The sequence below is a fragment of the Aotus nancymaae genome, unplaced genomic scaffold, assembly GCF_030222135.1.
Source record: "Aotus nancymaae isolate 86718 unplaced genomic scaffold, 86718_ANA_hifiasm-v0.15.2.pri h1tg000011l, whole genome shotgun sequence".
NCBI classification, from domain to species: Eukaryota; Metazoa; Chordata; class Mammalia; order Primates; family Aotidae; genus Aotus; species Aotus nancymaae.
In genome coordinates, this window is record NW_026988422.1 from 65,168,277 (window position 1) to 65,190,744 (window position 22,468).

Below are 22,468 nucleotides of genomic sequence, written 5' to 3' on the forward strand. Positions count from 1 at the left end.
CGGGGGCATTTCCATTGGGTATGAAGGGATTGAGCACGGATGAGGGGCTGGCCGAGGATGTACGGGGGAGCTACCATAGGGCAGGCTCTTGGCAGGCCTTTTCAAAATTTATGGCAGGTGCAGGACTGAGATTGGAATGCGGACATGGGCAAGGGGAGCCTGCGTGGAGAGGGCAAATGCTGAGCAATGTGCTCAGTATGATGATGTAGTTTTTAGGCACGGAGAGAGAAGGGCATGTCCATTCGGCTCCCAAGGAGGCACCGGCCTTACATTCCGACCTTTTTGATGATATAGGACGTCGCTTCTTTTCTGGCTACTTCCTGCTGAACAGGGGCGAAGTTGGGGGGTCAGTTGGCCGGTGCCTCAGTCGGGATTCGGACATAGGGGTGAAGTAACATCTGGTTTACGGCTACCCTGGAAATTTCCCTTATGCGTGCTTGAAGAAACCTGAGAAAGAACGGGGCTAACATTAGTAAAAGACAAACTATGATTAAGGGAATTACAACGGGAGCCAGCCAGGTAAATATGGGAGATTGCCACCAGTTAAAGAAAGAGACTTGTACATTCTGTTTCCTTCGGAGGTCTTCCTGGAGGCGGTGGAGAGTATTGACATTTTCTTCTACTAGGCCTGTTTCATTGATGTAATAGCAACACTGTTCCTGGAGAAACAGACAGGTACCCCCTTTTTCTGCTGTTAACAGGTCTAGGGCCCACCGGTTTCGGAGAGTTACCTGGGCCAGTGACGTTATCTGTCGCTGGAGAGATGCCAGAGAGGCAGCCGATACTTCAATGGCCACCCGGAGCTTGTCCTCCAGCTGAGCGGCCGAAGTGACACTGTAACCCATAGCTCCACTTCCTATCCCAGCTGCTGCCAGAGAGGTTGCTAAAGAGAGGCCTATTACTATTGGGAGGAAGACTGCTCGTTTGTTCTGGTGATTAGGGGAGGGTACGATGAGGGATAGGAACTCAGCTTGCCCATACACTTCTAACTGTGGGACTAGGGTGACGGGCACGCACGGGAACGTGAAGGACGTTTTGATAACTTTGGTTAGGGTTCCGTTACACCAAAAGTATCCTCCTGGGGGCGCATAAAGGGAAGATTTTACACTCACTGTGGTGTTGCACCTGAGGCTGGGGTTATTAGCTATTCCATAACATAGAGAGAGAGAGTGGGAATGTATTTTGAATAATGGGATTCCTGTTAAGGTGGTGTCAGGTCCTGTGGGCGTTCGTGACAGGTTGAATCCGGTCCGGAGGGGAACTGCAGCTAGGGGGGGTTGGTTAAGAGATGCACATAGAGAACAATTTGTGAAGTTATCGGCTTCAGTTAAGCTCAACATGTTAGCACCTTGCGGTACTAGTGTTATCCATGAGAAAGGCTGGGGAGTGTTACTCGAGGGCTCGATTTGGTCAGTTAAGGTGGCTTCATTTTGTCGGATGGTGTTGCTCAATGAGTTAAGTCGGTCTATTTCTATGGGCAGAGTGCGGGTATAGACTCGATATATTAGCCACGTACCACTGGGGTGGCTATTTTGAAACCAGAAGTATATTTTGCCTGTAGTGCCCTTTTCCCAGCGGATGTTCCAGGGGTCATGGATAATAAGAGACACTTTACCTTGGTTGTCTAAAAGGAGCATATCACTTGGTGGGGCACCTTCAGTATGAAAGGGCTTGTGTATGACACAGTTAGCGTACGGGCACCCACCATAGGTTTGATTCCATAAACGACAGCGGTCCTGGGTTTGCTGATATAGGAAACAGAGGGCAAAGGCATCTTTAGAACTCCTAATAGTGTTGGACTTGGATTGTGGGAATTCGAACTTTATAGCTGACTGGCACCCCGCGGGTTGGCAGTCTGCTTGGGCGAGGTAATGAGTTTTAGTGGTGGGGCCATCTGCCCAGGACTCTTGAAGGTAGAACCGCCAGACATAGTAAGGACTGGCGTTAAGGGGAAGGACTAGAATGACTGTGATGAGAATGGTTTGGAGGGTTAGAGGATAACGAGCAAGGGCCCCGTGTGAGGCGTAGACGAGTGGGGCCCAAGGGTTTAGATCTCCACTGGTGATTTTTGGGGGTCAATTTGAGGCAGGACACATGATACCAAGGAGTGTGGCCTAAAAGTTTGGTGGCAGTTGGGGTGGTCAGGACAATGATGTGGGGTCCCGACCACCTGGGCTGCAGAGACCCCGGTTTGAGTTCCCGGAGGAGGACGCTGTCACCTGGCTGGAGAGGTACTGCAGGATGGGAGTCCTCCAGTCCTGGAACTACGGGGAGAGTGCGGTCCGTGTGTTCCCTAAGTGACGGAGGAGAGAGAGGTAGGGGAGGTAGGAAGCCAGAGGAGGTGGTTGTACTGGGAGATTGTGAGAAACCAAAAAAGGCTTGCCATGAGAGGGCATATGGGTAAAATTAATTTGCTAGTCTTGGGCTGGTAATTTGCCCCGCATCTGGTGAGTAGGGAACTGTGACTTTAAGCCACCCTGAGAGGAGACTTTAGAGCAAGTGGCACATGCTTTGTGTACTTGCTCTATTGTCTGTTGCAAGCCCGGTAGTGAAAAAAGGGGCTGTACAAAGCGATATAACGCCTTGGGTCCTATATGCAAGGATCGATGTATTTCAGCAATTATCTTTGAGGCCTGTGCCCGAGGAAGGGTGATTTTGTTATCCAGGAAAATCCAGCCCTGGTCTGACTCATTTCCCCCTTTTAATATGAGGGCCTGCTTTTCTGAGGGTGAGTAAACTGGCGGTGTAGCTGTGGCAAGGAAAAGAACCGGAGTCGGGGCTGGTCTGATATTAGTTAAGGATTTAGCTGCTGCATCTGCCCTTGCATTGCCCCGGGAAACAGCATCTTGCTGGGGCTGGTGCCCTCGACAATGAATGACAGCAACATCCTTGGGCAGCAGTAGGGCCTTCAGGAGATTAGAGATTTGAGTAGCATTGACTATGGGAGATCCCTTTGTAGTGAGGAATCCCCGTTCTTTCCAGAGGGCAGAATGGCAATGGGTAATAAGGAAAGCATACTTTGAATCAGTATAAATATTCACTCGCTTTCCCTGTGCAAGCGTGAGAGCTCGGGTTAAGGCAATGAGTTCTGCTTTCTGCGAGGTGGTTCCATCAGGAAGTCGGCCAGCCTCGAGAGTAGCTGAATCTGTAACTACTGCGTAAGCTGCTCTTCGCTGTCCCTCAGCTGTTGTTATGGAACTCCCATCTACATATAGAGTGAGGTCTGGGTTAGGTAGAGGAAGGTCGGTTAGGCCTTCTCTGGGTTTGGCAAATGTGTTTATGAGTTCAGGACAGGAGTGGGCTGGGGAGGGAGAGTGAGATGGGAGAGGAAGCAAAGTAGCCGGATTAAGGGGGGAGGTGTGATGGAGGCTTACTGAAGGATTTTCAATGAAGAGTAGATGAAACTCCTGTAAACGGGAGGGTCCTAGATGCATGAGGGATTTATGAGAGAGAAGGTCAGTAAGTCGATGAGGAGAGAACACTGAGATGGGCTGGCCTAAAGTAAGCTTTAGGGATTCTTTGGTCAGCTCTGTTGCCGCTCCTAGGGCTCGCAGGCACGGCTGCCATCCTCTGACAGTGGGATCGAGCTGTTTAGACAAATAGGCTACAGGACGATAGATGGGGCCTAGAGGTTGGGTTAAGACCCCCACTGCTGTTCCCTGTTTTTCATCAGTGAACAAGTGGAAAGGATGTGTAAGATCTGGCAATTGAAGAGGAGGTGCCGTGGACAGGGCAGCCTGCAGAATTTTAAAGGCTTGCTTCACAGCCCCTGGATGGGAGAGAGGTCCCGTGGGAGTGTCTTCGGCTGCCGCATATAAGGGCTTAGCCAAAGTGGCGAAGTTAGGAATCCAGTGACGGAAAAAAACCCACAAATCCTAGAAAGGAGAGGATTTCGTCAGCCATTTCCGGGGGCTGCAGTGCAAGTAGTGCCTTCCGACGGTCAGTTGTTAAGCCTTTAGTTTGGGGAGTTAGATGAATACCTAAATAGATTACCGAGGTGACCGACAGCTGAGCTTTGGAGGGGGAAACCCGATATCCCCTAGACTTAAGGAAATTAAGGAGAGTGGCAGTATGCTGCCGTGACCTGGAGAGGGAAGGGCTGTAAAGCAGCAGGTCATCCACATACTGCAAGAGGAGACTAGGCTGCAGGGGGCAAGAGGTTAGATCAGCACATTAGGAGGGATAGGGGGTTGAGACAAGGGGTTGAGCCCAGGCATAGGGTTGGTTAGGAGGGGCAGTAGGAGGCGAGTGGGTGATAGGTTTGAGTATGGGGGCCAGTAAGTTGGAGAGTGGCCCCCACAGTTTGGAATATATCTCATCCTAATAGGGGAACTGAGCATGAGGGTATGATTAGAAAAGACTGAGAAAAGGGGTGTTTTTGGAGGACACAGGCTAAAGGATGAGTATGATTAGGGTAGGAAGGCTCTCCGTTAATTCCCATAACTGAAACCTGGGAAGGTATACTAGGCCCTGAGTAGGAAGGCAATACAGAACAGGCAACTCCCATGTCCATTAAGAAGAAAATGGACTTACCCGCTACTTGCAGCATTTTCCTAGGCTTGGCAAGGGTGATGGAGGTCCTCGAGTCTGGGCTGCATCAATTGTCCATGAGGCCGAGGAGTTTAAATGAAGGGACTGCATTCTTTGGACTGGCCTGCCCCTCACATGGAGATGCAGGGGGTGAGCCTGTAGTCTGGAACGGGCAGTCTACCTTCTACTGTTTAGTCTGTTTGCAGATACGACAGGGTCCAGGGGCTGGACCTGGACGGGGGCACAGTTAGGCCTAGTGCCCCTCCTGACTGCATTTGAAGCAGGGCCCGGGTGTGACCTTTGAAGCAGTTTGGACAGGTCTTGGGGGACCTTTTTGGAGGAACTTGGAGGAGTTCCTTAAACTAGACGCTGGGTGAGCTGCTGGCCTTAGGGGTGCTACAATGGCTTGGGTTTGGAGGCTTACCTGTTGCTGTAAATGGGCCTGGCGGATGGCCTCAGCCTTTTCCTCTCGGCTATTAAAACTTTAAATGCCATGTTCACCAGGTCCCTTATGGGAGTTTGGGGGCCCTCCTCCGCCTTTTTCAGTTTCTTTCTTATGTCTGGTGCTGACTGTGAAATAAAATGGGCCGCCAGGAGGGTAGCCCCTGCCACGGAGTCAGGGTCTACCCGAGTATGGAGGGCCATAGCATTAGTGAGTCGGTTAAGGAAGGCAGCTGGGTTTTCAGTCGGACCCTGGGTAATCTCCCGCAATTTATCATAATTAACTATCTTTTGGGATGCATTCTGCATGCCCAGCAGGAGGCACTGCAGCATCTGGTCTCGGCGGTGGCGGCCGTTCTGACCAGTTTGATAGTTCCAGTTTGGATCTGCCTCAGGGACTGCAACCACACCCACGGGCATTTGAGGATCAGTGAGATGTACCTGATCAGCGTGTGCCCTGGCTGCCCCAAGGATGCGGTTGCGCTCATCAGGTGTGAGGGTAGAGGACAGGATTACATAAGTGTCATGCCAGGTTAGGTCATATGCCTGAGTGAGATAACGAAATTCCTTGATATAAGTAGTAGGGTCAGCAGAGAATGACCCTAAGCGTTTCTCAATGGTGGACAGATCAGTAAGAGAGAAGGGAACGTGCACTCGAACAACGCCCTCTGCTCCAGCCACCTTGCGGAGAGGACAAAGAAGGGAGCTTCTGGCGCTGGGAGCACTGCGTGAGCGAGTATGGGCACTAACAGGAGAGGCCATGTCAGAACACAGTGGAGGAGGCGCAGAAGGGGGTTGGGAATAATTTAAAAGAGGAGGAGGAGGAGGGGCAAGTTGGGGATAACTTGGAAGAGAAGGAGGAGGGGGCGATTGAGAGTTACTTGAAAGAGGAGGAGGAGGAGGAGCCAGTTGGGGATAACTTGGAAGAGAAGGAGGAGGGGGCGATTGAGAGTTACTTGAAAGAGGAGGAGGAGGAGGGGCCAGTTGGGGATAACTTGGAAGAGAAGGAGGAAGGGGCGGTTGAGAGTCACTTGAAAGAGGAGGAGGAGGAGGGGCCAGTTGGGGATAACTTGGAAGAGAAGGAGGAGGGGGCGGTTGAGAGTCACTTGAAAGAGGAGGAGGAGGAGGGGCCAGTTGGGAGCAGCGTGAAAGAGGAGGAGGGGGAGGGGGGTTGGGGGCAGTTTGAAAGAGGAGGCCCACACAAGCCCCGTAGCTGTTAGGCTGTGGGACTACACATAAACTCAGTCACACAGACACTCACTCAAGAGCAGGAGAAAGGAAAAGTACCGAAGCGGGAGCCGGCTCGCGAAAGAGCGAGTTGAAGTTTGAGACCCAGAGGTTTAAAGGACTCCTAATTACCCAAACCACCGCCGCTGCGGAGATGATCGGTAGGGCGGATCAGCGTCCCGAGCCGTCCCACCGAACACCGACGAGCACGAGAGGATGCAGGATCAACGGGACGTCTCCCGAAGAACTCTGATCCTGAGTGACCCCTTACGGGGAGAAAGACAAAAGTGTACGGACGTCTCCGGCACACTTAAGTCTTTGAAACGAGACGAGACCGGGGCTGCGGGGCCCGCGGTAAACGAGGGGAGGGGGAGTCCCTGACGCGGCCGCGTTTTCGAGCAGGGAGTCCGAGGAGCAGCTAGCGGGAAAAGTTGTGGGTAATAGAAGTCTTACCTCGAGGCGGAAGGCTCCTGGTCTCGCAGAGGGTTTTGGCACCAAATGTTAGACTTTCCGCCGAGCTCAATGAGGAAACAGAGACCGGAGTGAGGAAATTAAAAGCCAATTTATTCGGCTCCCGGGCGAGGTTCTATGGTCCGAGAAGGGGCCAGAGAAGTCGCGCTTCTCTTCTTGGGGCGTGGGGTTTTATAGGGAGTAGAAGTGGCTGATTGACTGCGGGGGAAACAAAGACAAGGTAGTTCTATTGGGTGTTAAAAGACTGGGGACGGGCGAGGTGAACAAAGCGGGGGCATTTCCATTGGGTATGAAGGGATTGAGCACGGATGAGGGGCTGGCCGAGGATGTACGGGGGAGCTACCATAGGGCAGGCTCTTGGCAGGCCTTTTCAAAATTTATGGCAGGTGCAGGACTGAGATTGGAATGCGGACATGGGCAAGGGGAGCCTGCGTGGAGAGGGCAAATGCTGAGCAATGTGCTCAGTATGATGATGTAGTTTTTAGGCACGGAGAGAGAAGGGCATGTCCATTCGGCTCCCAAGGAGGCACCGGCCTTACAGAACTGTCTCCCTGTTGGTGAGTGGGAGTCAAGTCTTATCCTACTGGGTAAGATCCATTTGTTTTGGAGGAAGTAGACACTTCCCACATTTCTGTTGCCATTTTTTTGTGGGAAACAGCAGGAAATGAACACTTAGAAATTATACATTAAACTAGGGTCCCTCTGACCTTTGTTTAACAGGTCTAGTCATGGAGTCTAAACGCACAGGCACACGCTAAGTTTAGCGTAGGGGGAAGACCGCCTGCCTGAGGAGGGAGGCACCTCCCACAGGGGGTTTCTGAGAATGGGCCAGGCTTGGAATCATTGAGACAGCCGGATCTAGGAGTTGCAAGTTGTTTTCTGCATCCAATATTTTGTCATCTCTGGCCCTTCAATAAGATCTTGTTTAATATTGATATGGTTTGGCTGTGTCTCCAACCAAATCTCATCTTGAATTTCCAGGTGGTGTGGGAGGGACCAGGTGGGAGGTAATTGAATCATGGGGGCAAGTCTTTCTGGAGCTGTTCTTGTGATAGTGAATAAGTCTCATGAAATCTGACGGTTTTAAAAACGGGAGTTTTTCTGCACAAGCTCCTTGCCTGCTGCCATTCACATAATATGTGACTTGTTCTTCCTTGCCTTCCGCCATGATTATGAGGCTTCCGCATCCACGTGGAACTGTGAGTTCTCCATTAAACCTCTTTCCTTCGTAAATTGCCTGATCTCAGGTATGTTTTTATCAGCAGCATGTAAATGGACTAATACAAATATTACAGACTGGTCTTCAATATTTTATGGAAAATTAAGATAAAATTTGAAGTCACTTTTGTACAGAATGGTAAAAGAAGAGTAGCTGCTTCAGTGAGTGGGAGGAAGCTGCTCATGGATGGAGCCTGCAGGTGGGTGGGGCCTGTCATTGGGTGCAGCCTGCTGGTGGGTGGAGCCTGCTGGTGGGTGGGGCCTGCTAGTGGGTAGGGCCTGAGAGAGGGGCCCAAACCAAGTTTATAAATGCTAAGTGGAAGTAAAGCACATTTTAGAAAATGTAAGGTTTAAACTGAACTTTGAGAGGTAAATATGATTTTAAAATATGTTAATGAAAGACTGGAGTAGGACAAGGAGGGAGAGAGACCAGGAAGGAGATTTTACCTATATGCTGTGGAAAATAAAAGGAAGGGGCAGGTTTGAGAGAGGGAACAAAGTTTGAGAGGCGGAACCAACAGATCGCGGGTGGGGCGCCCTTTGGAAACTACTCCGCTTCCTGTGCCTGAAGGAGCAAGTTATCTCTGCCTCATTTTCCTCAGCACAGAATATAACCTTTAACAACAAAGCAGGTATCCAGAGCTCCCTCGGTACCAGGCATGTTCCGAGTGCTTCTTGCGCCCTTTTAGGTAGAAGTTATTACGGAAGGAGAAACTGAGGCAGGAGCCACTGAGTAGCTCTCCCAAGACGCTTACAGTGTCCTGTCATGCTCACGCTCCTCTTCCCTCCTTACTTAGAATTTTATGTGGAAAAATAAAATAATATTTGTGAATTTACCTCACTTATTTTGGAAGACAAACGTGAAATAAGTTCTTTTTGTCTTTTTTATCTACTGAGCCTCCCACAAAGTTCAGAATAGAAAATTTGAGCACCCATTGCACAGACGTTCTGCACAACTACCCCGTCCTGCATTTCCCCCTTCTCAACTATAAAGTGATGATACTCTGATAATGGTTGCTCTTCTTTTCTTTCTTTTTTTTTTTTTTTGAGATAGAGTTCTGCTCCTGTTGCCCAGGCTGGAGTGCAATGGCTTGATCTCGGCTCACTGCAACCTCCACCTCCCTGGTTCAAGCAATTCTCCTGCCTCAGACTCCTGAGTAGCTGGGATTACAGGGGCCCGCTACCACGCCCAGCTAATTTTTGTATTTTTAGTAGAGACGGGGATTCACAATGTTGCCCAGGCTGATCTCGAACTCCTAACCTCAGGTGATCCACCAACCTCAGCCTCCTAAGTGCTGGAATTACAGGCATGAGCCACTGTGCCCAGCCAAGGGTTGCTCTTATTTTTAAGAGCAGGGGAAGTGTAAGTCAGCTACCTTGGAGTAAGGGGTACCTGTTAACATGACATTACATTTATAAAGCTCATTGACTAATGTTTTCTCAGTTTACCCTAATAACTTGTGAGGTAGACAGTATTTTGCAGATAGGTGACTGTGTCCTCAATAGAGACTGTGAGTTGTTTAAGATCTAGCCATGTTAGTACAGAAGATTAACTTTCTGATTCTCTCTCTCTCTCCAGTCCTTACTCTGATCTAACGAGGGGCTTTGACTGCCAGCGGAAAATGGTAAGAGCTTCCCTGTCCCCCTTCCCACTGGGTTCATGACATTCACAATATTTCTGCATAACTCTCTGGGTAGTAGTTGGAGATGGAGGGGCTGCTCCATGCTGTTCACTTATAGAGGGCCCCTTTGGAAACCTGTTAAGGTAACACATAGTATGAACGAAAAAAGGTCAAAGTTATTCATGAAATCTGTGTTCGCTTGGGCCTGCTGAGGAGGGGTGCTAACATTCTCCACTGCCTCACCTGGTAGAACTTTCCTCATCTTTAATTTTGACCCCAGTTTGTGAAACCTTTTGATTTGGATTTCTGTGCAGGGCTGTATTCCCAGAGGGATCAGACCGCATCACCTCATTAGTCACATACACTGATCTTCACAGCAAATCGTGTGCCCACCAAGAACCAATGGTGAAGGACCGCTTGGGGTCCAGAGCTCTGAAGGGCCAGGTTTATTTCCACATGGTGAATTGTTCCTTGACCTCAATTTTCCCCTCTATCAGCAGGGCACCACGTGGGGAAGAATGCAGACACTGGTGTCCTGCCAGCAGGAAGTGTGAGGAGCTGGAAAATTACTCTACCTCTGAGCTCTCCACAGAACTAGCACACAAGCTCTTTTGGAATAGCTGGGTGTTTGCATTAAAGAGGGGGTTGGAGGAAGGGGCAATGGTGCTTGGAGAATAATACTTGTTACACAGCTGTAGACGAGACCCCTCTGCTTATCATGAAAGCTTTAGGCATTCGCTTTCCCTCTTCCTCGTTGTAATTACTCCGTATCTAAGGCTTCATAGACCTGCAGTTCCTGTGGAGAGTGGGCTCATATTTGAGAGCCAGATCCCTTGACCCAGGTTGTCTGAAAGATAAGCTTCCAAAGGTTAATATTTCATTGAGTGGCTGACAAAGCCTTTCAAAGGATAGTTATGGTCCAATTTTAGGGGGTGCTGTGAAGACCCCGTCTCCTGGTGAGGTCTTTATTCTGGTGTCTGAGATCAAAAAAGAGGCTGAGGTTTGCCCGAGTGAGTCCAGTGTGGGCGTCTTTGGAATCCTGCATATGAAAAGGTATTGGGTATCTCAAAGGATGAGGGTCTTTCTTACTGCACTCATCTACGCGGGCAATTATTTATTTGGGGTACCTGGCTCCGTCTCCACGTCTTTGGATATAAGGTCAGTTTTTGGAGGGCAAGGCTTGCATTATAGACATCTTATTTATATTTTTGGATTCAGATAAGTAGTTTACCTTCAGTAAATGTTTATTGAGTAAAAACAAATATGTGGTAGATAAGTGCTCTCTAGAAAGTGCTAGATAAGACTCTTAGTGTTTTTTTTTTTAACTAGATTGTTACTGTAAAAGTAAAACAAGTTCATGGTAAACATTAAGAGTATGAAAAGGTAAAAATAAAAATGAAGTTTCTACTAAGCAGAGATAATTGCAATTAGCAATTTCCTGTGTTTCTTTACAGAAACAATGAGTCTACATATCAAGAACATTTTTATTTTCACAAGTGGCATTATACTATAGTTACATTTCTGCAACTAGCCTTTTTGTATAGTTAACTGTATATTTTGAACATCTTTTTATAATCATGCATATAGATCTACCCCAATCTTTATAATAGCTGCAGTCCATTGTATGCATTTTCTACAATTTATTTAATCAATTCCCTATGAATGCATATGCAGAATGTTTCCAGATTATTGATTATTACAAAAGATGCTGCAGCAAATATCTATCCATGTTTATATTTGTGTATCTGTGGGATGAATTCTTTTAAGTGTAAGTTTATGGGATATTACCAGTTGTCTTTCAAACAATGGCACCAATTCACACTCTCACCAATAGTGTATGCAAGTGACTGTTTCCTCATATCCTTGCCAATGATGAGGATTAGCAATACTTTGATTTTTGTCAATATAATAGGAGAAACAGTAACTAATTTTGGTCACATTTATATTTCTTTAATTTTGAGTGAGTTTCAATCTTTCCCCCTTTGGGGACTGTTCTATTTTCTGTGAGCCGCTTGTTCAGATCCTTTGCTGTTTTTCCTATTGAATTGCTTGTTTCTCTCTCTCTCTTTTTTTTTTTTTTGAGGCAGCCTCTGTCACCGAGGCTGGAGTGCAGAGAGACCATGGGTGTGTCACCACATCACACCCAGCGTTTTTTCTTTTTTTTATATTAGGGATAGGGTCTCACCATGTTGCCCAGGCTGGTCCTGAACTCCTGGGCTAAAGCAATCCTCCCACCTCAGCCTCCCGTGTGAGCCACTGCGCCTTGCCTGATACCCAAGGAATTGTAGTTCGTTTATGGCATTATTTCTTTGTCATACTTAAAAAACTTGTCAAAGTTTATCATTTACCATTTGACATTGAATAAGACATTGTCGTAAATAATATTAATATTTTATAGACTTAGATTTACCAATTTTTTTCTTTGTACTTCTAAATTTCAAGTCATGTTTAGAAAGGATTTTGTCATTCAAGATTATAGGCAGTGTTCACTTATTTTTTAGCAAATATATTTATGACACTATTATCTATATTTAAATATTTGATCAATAATTTTAATATTTTATATACTTAGATTTACCAGTCTTTCCCTTTGTACTTCTAAGTTTTGTGTCATGCATAGGGAGGATTTCGTCATTCAAGATTATAGACAGAGTTCACTTAATGTTTTTTTCCAAATGCCTTTATGACACTATCGTTTATATTTAAATATTTGATCCATCTATAATTTCTTTTGGTATGACAAATAATAAAGGGATCAAGATTTATTTTGTCCAAAAGACTAGCCATTTGCTGCAGCTCCATTTTTCCCTCACTGATTTGAAATGACACTTTATTATATGTTAACAAATAAATTTTTGTTTTTCTTGTGAGGTGATACATGGGAGTATTTAAAGGAGACCAGCATGCCCTTTTCCAAATACCACTGTACATATATTTCTCCTACTCCCCTGAGTCCTTTGCAGTTTTTCCCAAATATAGAATCAAAGATTACAAAAAAAAACTAATCTTTCCTACAAGAAGTGGAAAAAGGAAACATTGTGATCTAAGACCATGCTTAATACCACAAACAATTTGAATAGTAAAGAAAGATTGGGTGAGTTTTGCATTTTGAAAAGATTCCTGGAGAAAGCATGGCTACTGTGTAGGCTCAGATTCCTGGGCTTAGCTGCAGGCCTGCTGGGTTTCTCTTCATTCTAATCCGGTCTCACCCTCAGTCAGTCAAATACAACAGTCTGTTACTTGCACACAACTCCAGGGTCAACATCTGCCTCATTCCCTGGGATAGTGCATGAGTCACTGCTTGTGGAGTTTGGCTCAGTGCAGAGGGCTGCCTTCTATCCATATCTTTTCATTCTAAATGAAAAGGCTTTTGATTCATGTGTGCTGCTGTTTACTCTACCATCATTTGTCTGCTTCAAAGCAGAGGATTTGGCTTACTGAGAAGTAATTAAATTAACCCAAAGTCTAAATCCTAAGAAACAAATGAATGCTATGTCTCAATCTCAGGAAAGGGACCCCCTACTCAGAAGATATGTATTTCAGGAGGTGTTTCCTTTCATAACTATGCTGAAATTTGGATCCCAGAGTTACCCCTGGAAGTGTTAACTAAATACATAAGTCTGAGAAGGTTTCCCCTTTGCTCCAAAGATTCTAGGTCTGCAGAAAATAATTTAATTATTAACATCCCACAAACCCATCATGGAGAACTTACATTTAATGTATCTTGCAGGGGATTTTGACATGGTTCTTTCACTTATAGTTAAGAGAATAAAAATTAAAAACAAAATTCACACTTTGTACCATACCACACACAGATGCATGAGAAAAAACCTGAAAGTTTACTTGTAAACCTCAGCTCTATTGTTAAAGCTTTCTAATTTTCTTGTGTTTTTCCAGCCAAAAAAGAAGAAATTCCCTAGAGATTTCTCTAGCACTTTTCAACTGATGCTGTCAAAGCACTTTACACCTGCTATCTAATTAAGACTCTGAACACCTCAGTGAGAGAGGGAAGCATCAACACAATAAACCTGACAAATAGAAGCTAGATTCCCTGAAAACCTAACTAAATAAAATAGCTCTGGGTACATGAGGAGAATGCATTGAATTTAAAGCATTGAAAAGTTTGCATTTCACGTGGTTACAGACTCCTGAGTGTCTCCTAGAGCACTCCTATCATTCCATTAAGAATTCTATGTTATGAGAATATTTGGAGTGAGTGGTAGAGTTTCAGGAAATATCTTAGGCTTTAAGAACACCAGAAAAGACATTGTAAGGCAAAGAAATACAGAGGAAGAATTTAGGGATCATGCTATTTACATGATACAGTTTCTGGTGGATAATTGGCTACCAGGTCATTGGACACGTTAAGTCAAGAGAGGTTTGAGGAGACTCTAGAATCTGTAATGGTGTCAGAATTCTTAGTTGCAAGTAGCAGACGCCAATTCTAGCAAAAATGGAAACTTACTGGTGGGGTATCAGAATCTTAGATTTAAGAGGAGACTCAAGGACTGGTCTTGGAAAACAGGGAAGAACCAAACAAGCTCCAAAAATCAGGAATGAAAGTAATTTGAAAAACGAGACTGCAGAAAGAACAGTCTAGTTTTTCTTGCTGCTACTTTTGCCATCAAGAATGGCCTGCACTATTCTGACATCATTGTGATACTCACTCATGAGTCTACATTTTGGAGACAGCATCGAACTGACCTAACCCAAGTCATTTGTCCACCTTTTAGATTGTACCCAAGCAGGAAGGGGAGGGGATCTGGCTCTTTCACCTTTCACTGTGGTAGTGTCTATAGCACAATGGAATTTTCCTCAAAATATGCTAGGAAGTGAAGGGCCTGGAATGTGCATAGCCAGAAAAATAAAAACCACAAGAATCACTCCTCTCCAATAACTGTCCTTGCTTGGAATCCAAGTTCAGAAATGTAAAGTGTGTGATGAGTAAGGTATATGTTTGTGTGTGTCCACATGGAAATTGCTCTGGCAGAGGGGTGACTGGACCATTTTTATCCTGGTGATGACACGAACGCATCATGGAACAGGTCTGGGCTTGTGAGATGCTCCCCTTTTTTTTTTTGGGTTGGAGTCTTACTCTGTTGCCCAGGCTGGAGTGTAATGGTGCGATCTTGGCTCACTGCAACCTCCACCTCCTGGGTTCGAGCAATTCTCCCTCACAAGTAGCTGGGATTATAGCTTCAGCCTCACAAGCAGCTTGGATTATAGGTACCTGCCACCGTGCCCAGCTAATTTTCGTATTTTTTTAGTAGAGAAGGGATTTTGCCAAGTTGACCGGCTTGATCTTGAACTCCTGACCTCAGGTGATCTGCCTACCTCAGCCTCCTAAAGTTCTGGGATTATAGGCGTGAGCCACTGCGTTCTTTTCTCCAACCTTCCACCTTCCTCCATTGGCTATTTCTAAATGTCCACCTTGGCAGGGCACTCAAGCTGGGTAAATTGCATATAAATGCCCTTCTGCTTTCCTTTGGTAAGGACAATAGCACCCTTGGGCAGGGAACAGAACTAGACAGATACGGCTTTATAATTTGCACTGGTATGAACATTCATTAATCTGAAAACTTCCCTTCAGTTTGCAAGCACTCCACTGCTCTGTCATTCCTGAACCTAGAATGCCTACCTGTCACTCCTTCTTCTAAATTCCTATGGCCTATGTATATTATTTATCAGACAATTGAGGATGTTGCTTTACACTACTGTTTCATGGATGTTAGTCTAATTCATTTCTTCTTTCCCATATTTGAAGAGCTCTTGAAACAAAATCTTCTTTGAAAAACTGATTTTCAAAGTGACTTGTTTAGATGAAGTCCAGGCCTATCAGTTAGTGATACAGATGTTTCTATGCCACACTTCTGAATATATGGCAACACTGGATGATCAACTCCACAGTGGGTTTCAGTGGTCATTCATTTTCTACCTCTGGTGCTCTGAACTATTATCAGTCTGAAATTGCAGTTTTCTAACTCTCTCTTCATCTTCCACCACTCAGTTCTTTTTTTTTTTTTTTTTTTTTGAGACAGAGGTTTGCTCTTGTTGCCCAGGCTAGAGTGTGATAGTGTGATCTCAGCTCACTGCAACCTCTGCCTCCTGGGTTCCACAATTCTCCTGCGTCAGCCTCCCAGGTAGCTGGGATTACAGGCGCCTGCCACCATGCCCAGCTAATTTTTGTATTTTTAGTAGAGACGGGATTTCACCATGTTGGCCAGACTGGTCTAGAACTCCTGACCTCAGGTGATCCACCAGCCTTGGCCTCCCAAAGTGCTGAGATTGCAGGCATGAGCCACAATAGGCCTTTTCAGTTCTTTTAATCCTAAATTTTTATTTGTGTAATTGCTTATGCTGGTTCAGGTGTTTCTGATTAGTGTATTTTTCAAGTCTACTGATGCCAGTGTCACATAGCTAAGATTGTAAGATCTCACAAAATAAGGACCCAGGCCCTTTATTCAGTGTCCAACTTGGACGACAGATGACTTCCGGTGAGGGTTGTGTTAGAGATGGTGATGATAATCTGCAGATACAGAAAGCCTGTATCTCTAGACTGATCAGAATTAAATAGCTTGTAATGTCTCACAGAGAAATGCAGACCATGTACCTGGTCACCTGTCAAAAACCAGTCTTCCGGTATCTGTCACCTCCTTCCTGAAGACTGTATTTCACACCAGCAAAATCTCCAGGTATTAGGAATACAATTTCCTGCTCCATGCTGGGCTCTGTCTAAAGGCTACCATTTGCATCTATTGACTGAGAGTTTTTGTGGTAAGTTAAAGGATTTCTGTATTTGAGGCCTATTGAGTACTTTCTGTGTGGGCAAGACAGGTGCAAATTTTCGGTTCTTAACCTCGATACTTCTTGTGCTGCTGAAATATTTTGTCTTAGGTAGGGTGTCAGCTAGGGTTAGCCATAGCATCATAGTGGCAGGAAGGACATATCCATCACCTTAAATATTCCACACTATGCCCACTTTGCATCTATTAACCTATTGATACAGAAAGACTGGTGGAATAGGATGTGTTGAGGAGGTGCTGAATATTTAAGAAATCCCGTCCCCATGACACTGACTAAGAGGTGCGGCTAGACATTGAGGTGGGAAGGCCATATTAAAGTTGTACCTGCTTTTGCAATGACAAATACAAGCTCTTTTCCTTGGATTTACATTGTACTAATCTTCAGGTGGGGCGTGGTGGCTCTTGCCTGTAATCCCAGCACTTTGGGAGGCCGAGGCAGGTGGATCATGAGGTCAAGAGATTGAGACCATCCTGGCTAACATGGTGAAATCCCGTCTCTACTAAACATACAAAAATTAGCTGGGTGTGGTGGTGCGTGCTCATAGTCCCAGCTGCTTGGGAGGCTGAGGCAGGAGAATCACTTGGACCCGGGAGGCGGAGGTTGCAGTGAGCCAAGATTGCGCCACTGCATTCCAGCCTGGCTACAGAGCGAGACTTCGCTCGAAAGAAAGAAGGAAAGAAAGAGAGAAGGAGAGAAGGAGAGAAAGGAAGGAAGGAAGGAAGAAAGAAAGGATGAAAGGAAGGAAGAAAGAAAGGAAGAAAGGAAGAAAGAAAAGAAAGAAAGAGCGAACTTCAGCTGGCAGCTACAATATTCAATACTAGATCAGTGTTCCCATGTGTAGGAGATTCAAACATAATATAAAAATCCAAGACCCTGTTTCCATCTCAGGCACTTAGACTCTGCCTGTGACCTTGGCAGAATCATTCAGATTACCATAAGCCCCACTGTTCTACATCTTGGTAAATGGAGAGAATAATACCATACACTTAACCTTGTGATGCTGTTGTGAAGATGCACCAGGCATTGCTTACAAAGTACTTCCCTGCTCAGAGAAAGCATTAGTGAGAGGCTGAGTGCTTTGGCTCAGATCTGCACTGCACTCTAAAAAGATTTTTTTCCCCCATCTTTACCTTGCTATTGTGCAGTTCAGGAATGGGAAAAAAACACTGGTGTAGATAGGCAGAAGCCAGGCATTTTACGAGCCAAGGCATCATAATTACTTCCTGCATCTGGGAGCCAAAGATGAAGCTGGAGGGAAGTATTGCTGTGGAGGAGCTCTTCCACGCTTGGCCTGGCTTCCTCAGCATCCCCACGCTTTGTTGACCCTGACATGACTCCCTTCTCCTTGTCTCCATCTCACATGCCATTTGGGTTCCTTCTGTGTCTTTCACCAATGTTAGGTGAAAAACAAAAATGGAGCAAATAAAGTTTTTTGTTTGTATTGACAGGATCGAATTTTTTTTTTTAAATGTACTTCTAAACAAGGAATGATAATATACAAAGAAACCTAGAAATGAGCAAGAATAGAGTTCTGATTCACATCATATGGTTCACAGAGGTGAGTGGAGACTGTTTCCAGGGAAGTTCAGTGATGGTGGTTGCCACAGGTGAAGCACTGACAACGGTGCCTGGCATACAACAGCCTCTTGATAAAGATTGTTGCTGCTGCTGCTGTTATTATTAATTCATTTCCTTTGCTCTGTAATGGGGTGCTGCCACTCTGGAACTTCTTGTTTTCGAAGGTTTGGGATTTCTCTTTTATTTCCTATTTGTTGGGAGCCAGGCTCTCTGGCATTGTCTCTTGGTTAGAAGGGCAGGAGAGTTTTAACTGTCATGGAGGTAGCTGTGCTGCATAAGGCAATCCAATTTAATGAATATTCTTTAAGGGCAGGCTAGGGAATGAAAAGGATGAATTTAAGATCTAATCGCTCTCCCCAAGGAGCTTTCTTACTGATAGGGGAGTCAGACAAGTACAATATATTCTACTATAAAATAACTTGTGATTTTAGAAAATATAACAGAGCTTTTAAGCTTGGCCACATGTGAGGCCGTGGGTTTCTCGGAATCCAAGGCTGTCTGACTGCAAGACTCTGCTCTGTCTCCTTCCATCCCACTGCAGAAAAGAGTTTACTGCCCTCCTTTAATTGGGAGTTTTTCTAAGAGGAATGCTAATCTCCTAAGCATTAAAGGTATAAAAAAAAAAAGGAGCTTCAGGGAAATGATCTGTGCTAATCCCAACTTTCACTTATAAAGAACAAGGGAAGTGTTGGCTCAATGGGAAATCCTTGGGGTGTTGCAGAAACAAGGCGAAACAATGTTTTCAGCAGCTCAGGGACCATGAAAAGGGAGGATAAGATGAACAGGCAGGCATTTAATTGACCCTCAAGTGTTCCAGTTACCAGAGAAAATAGAAATCTGCCCTTAGTTTATTCTAAAATGAGAAGGCTCAGAAATGAGACTTTGTGCTAAATCCTTGATAGGGTAGAGGCTGGTAGTCTTCGTGCTTCAGTATTTCTATTAATGCCCTAGGGAGCAAAGCCAGGATGATGGAATGAGTCACGGTGTTGTCAAATGCTATTGTCATTTGAAATGTCACATAAAGTAACTCTAGTAGCTATCATAACTACTGTGATGTTAGCAGTTTATAGAGAGTGGGGGCTGTGAACTTCCATTTCTTATGATACTTTATGTATTAATTGTTTGTTGTGCTGGACCCCTTTTAACTTCAATGGGAACTGGCATTAGGTTCAAGAGGCTGAAGAAGAGACTGGAACCAGAGAAAAGACATAGGGCTTATTAGGAACTTACGTATGGGAACGGTACAGTGGTGGCGGGCTGCGCAGGGGAACTGGAACCACTTGTAAAAAGTATGCAGTTTATACAGCACCTTCACTTGGCAGCCTCCCCCCGGCAACCTCCACTGGCAACGCTCATTCAATCCACAATAAAGGGCCTTGATTAAAGGACCTTGATTCCCCCTGCAGCTTACATTCCATGGGATAGGCCGAGATCCAGATGTTCCTCATAGATAAGGAATGAGTCTCTAGGTTGGCCACTTCTGGGTTTTTTAACTTGGAACTTCGAACACACATTCTTCTTAAGTTACTGCTCTCAGGTGCATCTACCATTCATGATGTCTTATTTTTCGTATTCTTGATGCTTTGACCCTTTGGGCCTTGCTGATTCTGGAGGGACTGCCTCTTCCAGGGCTAGCCGCTTTCTAGACATAGTAAACAATTTGCCCTTGAAGAACGGGAGTAACCCTTTTAAATGCAAACCAACCAGTCCAGAGCCCACACTTCTAATCCTCCTCTGTTGCGCCTTCAACACTCAGTGTCACAATCTCCTGCCCTAATCACTGCAGGGGCCAAATACCAGACAGCTAGGGACAGCCCCTATGCCAGAACCCACTGAAATTATTCAAATTAGCCAATCGTAAATCTGTTTACCCTGTCTTACCTGTGCCTTCCAGCAGAAACCACAATAACTTGTGCTTCTCTGTGCCGTCCTCTCTTGTTTTGGGATCTGTAAGTATGACAAACTATCTCTTCAATGGCAGTCATGTCCTGATCTGTTGGCCTTGCCATACCTAAGTAATAATCAAACCTATATTTTAAAAGTTTCCCTTTTCTAAAGTAGAATCCAAATGAGACAATATCTGAAATAATCTCAAGGGGTAAGTGTGAATGTGGATGTGGCCAAACAGGATTGAATGCATTGAACTAGGTGGAAAAGTCATTTAAACAACCGGGTTTATTTAAAAAATCATTTTTTAAAAAACCTGATAGGGTAGGACATTACACACAAGAGGAAAATGTTCCGACCATATATGTCCGTACTCTGACCCACAGCTTCTGCAGTTGGCCCAGAATGATCAGGACTTGGTCAATGACTGCCAGCTTCCTGAATTTTCAGTCCTACCTTCACCTTGGAACTAACCAGAGAAAGCCAAATATGCTTCCCCAAACAATCAGTCACACAGAATGCCCCTCTTCTAGTTAGCTGCCTCCAGCTTCTCTGTGACAGCAACTTCCAGGGAGGGCATACCTAAGCTTTCTCTTTTTTTCACTATAAAGTTTTCCCACTTCTTACTTAGTTTTGAGTCTCTACCAAACACAAGTGATGTTGGCTGTCTCCATTGCTAGCAAAAGCTCTGAATAAATAACCTCTGTGTTTATTCTCAGTTGGTTAGACTTTATTTTCACTTCTGCTTTAATGTTTCAACATGAAATAGTGCTTCAACCACTATTTCTTTTTTTTTTTATGCTGTCCTGCCCTGATTTGCCCTGTACCAAAGCAATCTGCCTCAGCCCCTTGACTCTTTTCATACAGGCAGAGCTACCCTCTCCTACCCCTTATAGCCCTACTCATTATTTTTGATTTTCCACTGAAGCCTATTTCATGTTGCCCATGCTATGTGACTTTATTTTACTTCATAGTGATAATTTATTACCATAGCAGCACTTTCCTCATGGCTTATACCATAGTCTTATACTTCCTGTGTTTATTTTTAAATTGTTTAAAAATTTTACTTTAAGTTCTGGAATACATGTGCCATGGTGGTTAGCTGTACCTATCAACCCGTCATCTAAGTTTTAAGCATTACATATTTGTCTAATGATCTCCTTCCCCTTGCACTGCACCCCACAACAGGGCCCGGTGTGTGATGTTCCCCTCTCTGTGTCCATGTGTTCTCATTGTTCAACTCCCACTTATGAGTGAGAACATGCAAATCATTCGCTATTTCTAAAACTTGACCCAATACATTTATGCATCAAACTGATTCCTTTTCCCAATTTCCCAATGTGGGGCTGATTCTATCCCAACTCCTCTTTCTCTTCTAAAAGTTGTAGGCATATTCCAATAATCCTCCATATTTCCTCCGTTTCATGGTTCTAATTAGTTGCTAACTTCTTCTGATCTTTGTTCTCACAGACTCATCCTTTCCTCTCCATTCCAACAACCATCTCCACTACTTGATTGCCATCATCTAACTGGTAGGTATCTTTAGGTTTTTCTAACACTTAAACAATATTTTATTGTCAGGTCACATTTTGTAAAACAACATTTAATCACAAGGGGAGGTAGCTTCTTAAAACAGTGTTTTTTTCAATCCTGACTGTATATTAAAAACAGACAGGCTGGTGTGGTGGCTCATACCTGTAATCTTAGCGCTTCAAAAGACTGAGGCAGGCAGATCACCTGAGGTCAGGAGTTCGAGAGCAGCCTGGCCAACATGGTGAAACCCCGTCTCTACCAACACTACAAAATTAGCCGGGCGTGGCAGCACATTTCTGTAATCCTAGCTATTTGGGAGGCTGAGGCAGGAAATTGCTTGAACCCGGGAGGCAGAGGTTGCAGTGAGCTGAGATTGAGCCATTGCACTCCAGCCTGGGTGACAGAGTGAAACTCCATCTCAGAACAAACAAACAAACAACAAAAAACAAGACAAAGTTCCATAATGGACCAAGCAGTCTCTGTCAGTGGGATCCAGATACGTGTATTTTGAAAAGCTTCCCCAGGTGATTCTATATGCAACCAGAGCAGAGAACCATCATCAGATCAAGCCAAACTTCTTCTAGTCCGATAGTCAAGGCTATCAACTTGCCAGTCCCATAAATGGAAAACTCTTTTCAATGTTTCTCAAACTTCTTTGATAAGACTAACATGTAAGTGCTTAATAAATATCTTCTCTTGGCTCTATCTCAGAAGGTCTCAAAGCCCTTTGCTGTATAGCTTTGCAGACAATCACTAGGTTTTTCCAGTCACAGTCTATACATGTACTTACATCTTTTACTTCAGTGTCTAAACAATGTCAGGAAAACTATCCAAACTTAGAAATAAATAAAAGAGATTACTGCATGTTTGAGCCCTGGTCTTGGCTTGACTTTCTGTTGACTGGACTATTTTACAACTCCAGTCTTCTAAGGGATGGGTGTGGGAAGTTGCAGGTAAATCAAGTGCTCCAGGTGATTCTTATGTTTAGGGATGGTAGAAACTGCAGAGTATCTTGCAGCTTCTCAAATTTTGATGTGCCTACTAATCACCTGGGGATCTTGTTGATGTACAGGATTCTGATTGAGCAGGTTAGGGAGGGGATGCTGGAGTCTGCAGATCTAACAAAGTCCTAGGTACTGCTAGTGGTTGTCAGTCCA

General features: G+C 45.0%; 1 protein-coding gene across 1 annotated transcript; it reads right to left on the reverse strand.

The window, feature by feature from the left end:
- Positions 1-4,712: 4,712 nt before the first annotated feature.
- Positions 4,713-9,853, reverse strand: LOC110567515 (WAS/WASL-interacting protein family member 2-like). Its single transcript, XM_064374529.1, has 6 exons — positions 9,753-9,853; positions 9,474-9,644; positions 6,509-6,616; positions 6,331-6,464; positions 5,413-6,200; positions 4,713-5,100 (listed from the first exon to the last, which is right to left on the reverse strand). The coding sequence occupies exons 1-6, from the start codon at positions 9,851-9,853 to the stop codon at positions 4,951-4,953; spliced, it is 1,452 nt and encodes a 483-aa protein (XP_064230599.1). The 3' UTR covers positions 4,713-4,950.
- Positions 9,854-22,468: the final 12,615 nt, after the last annotated feature.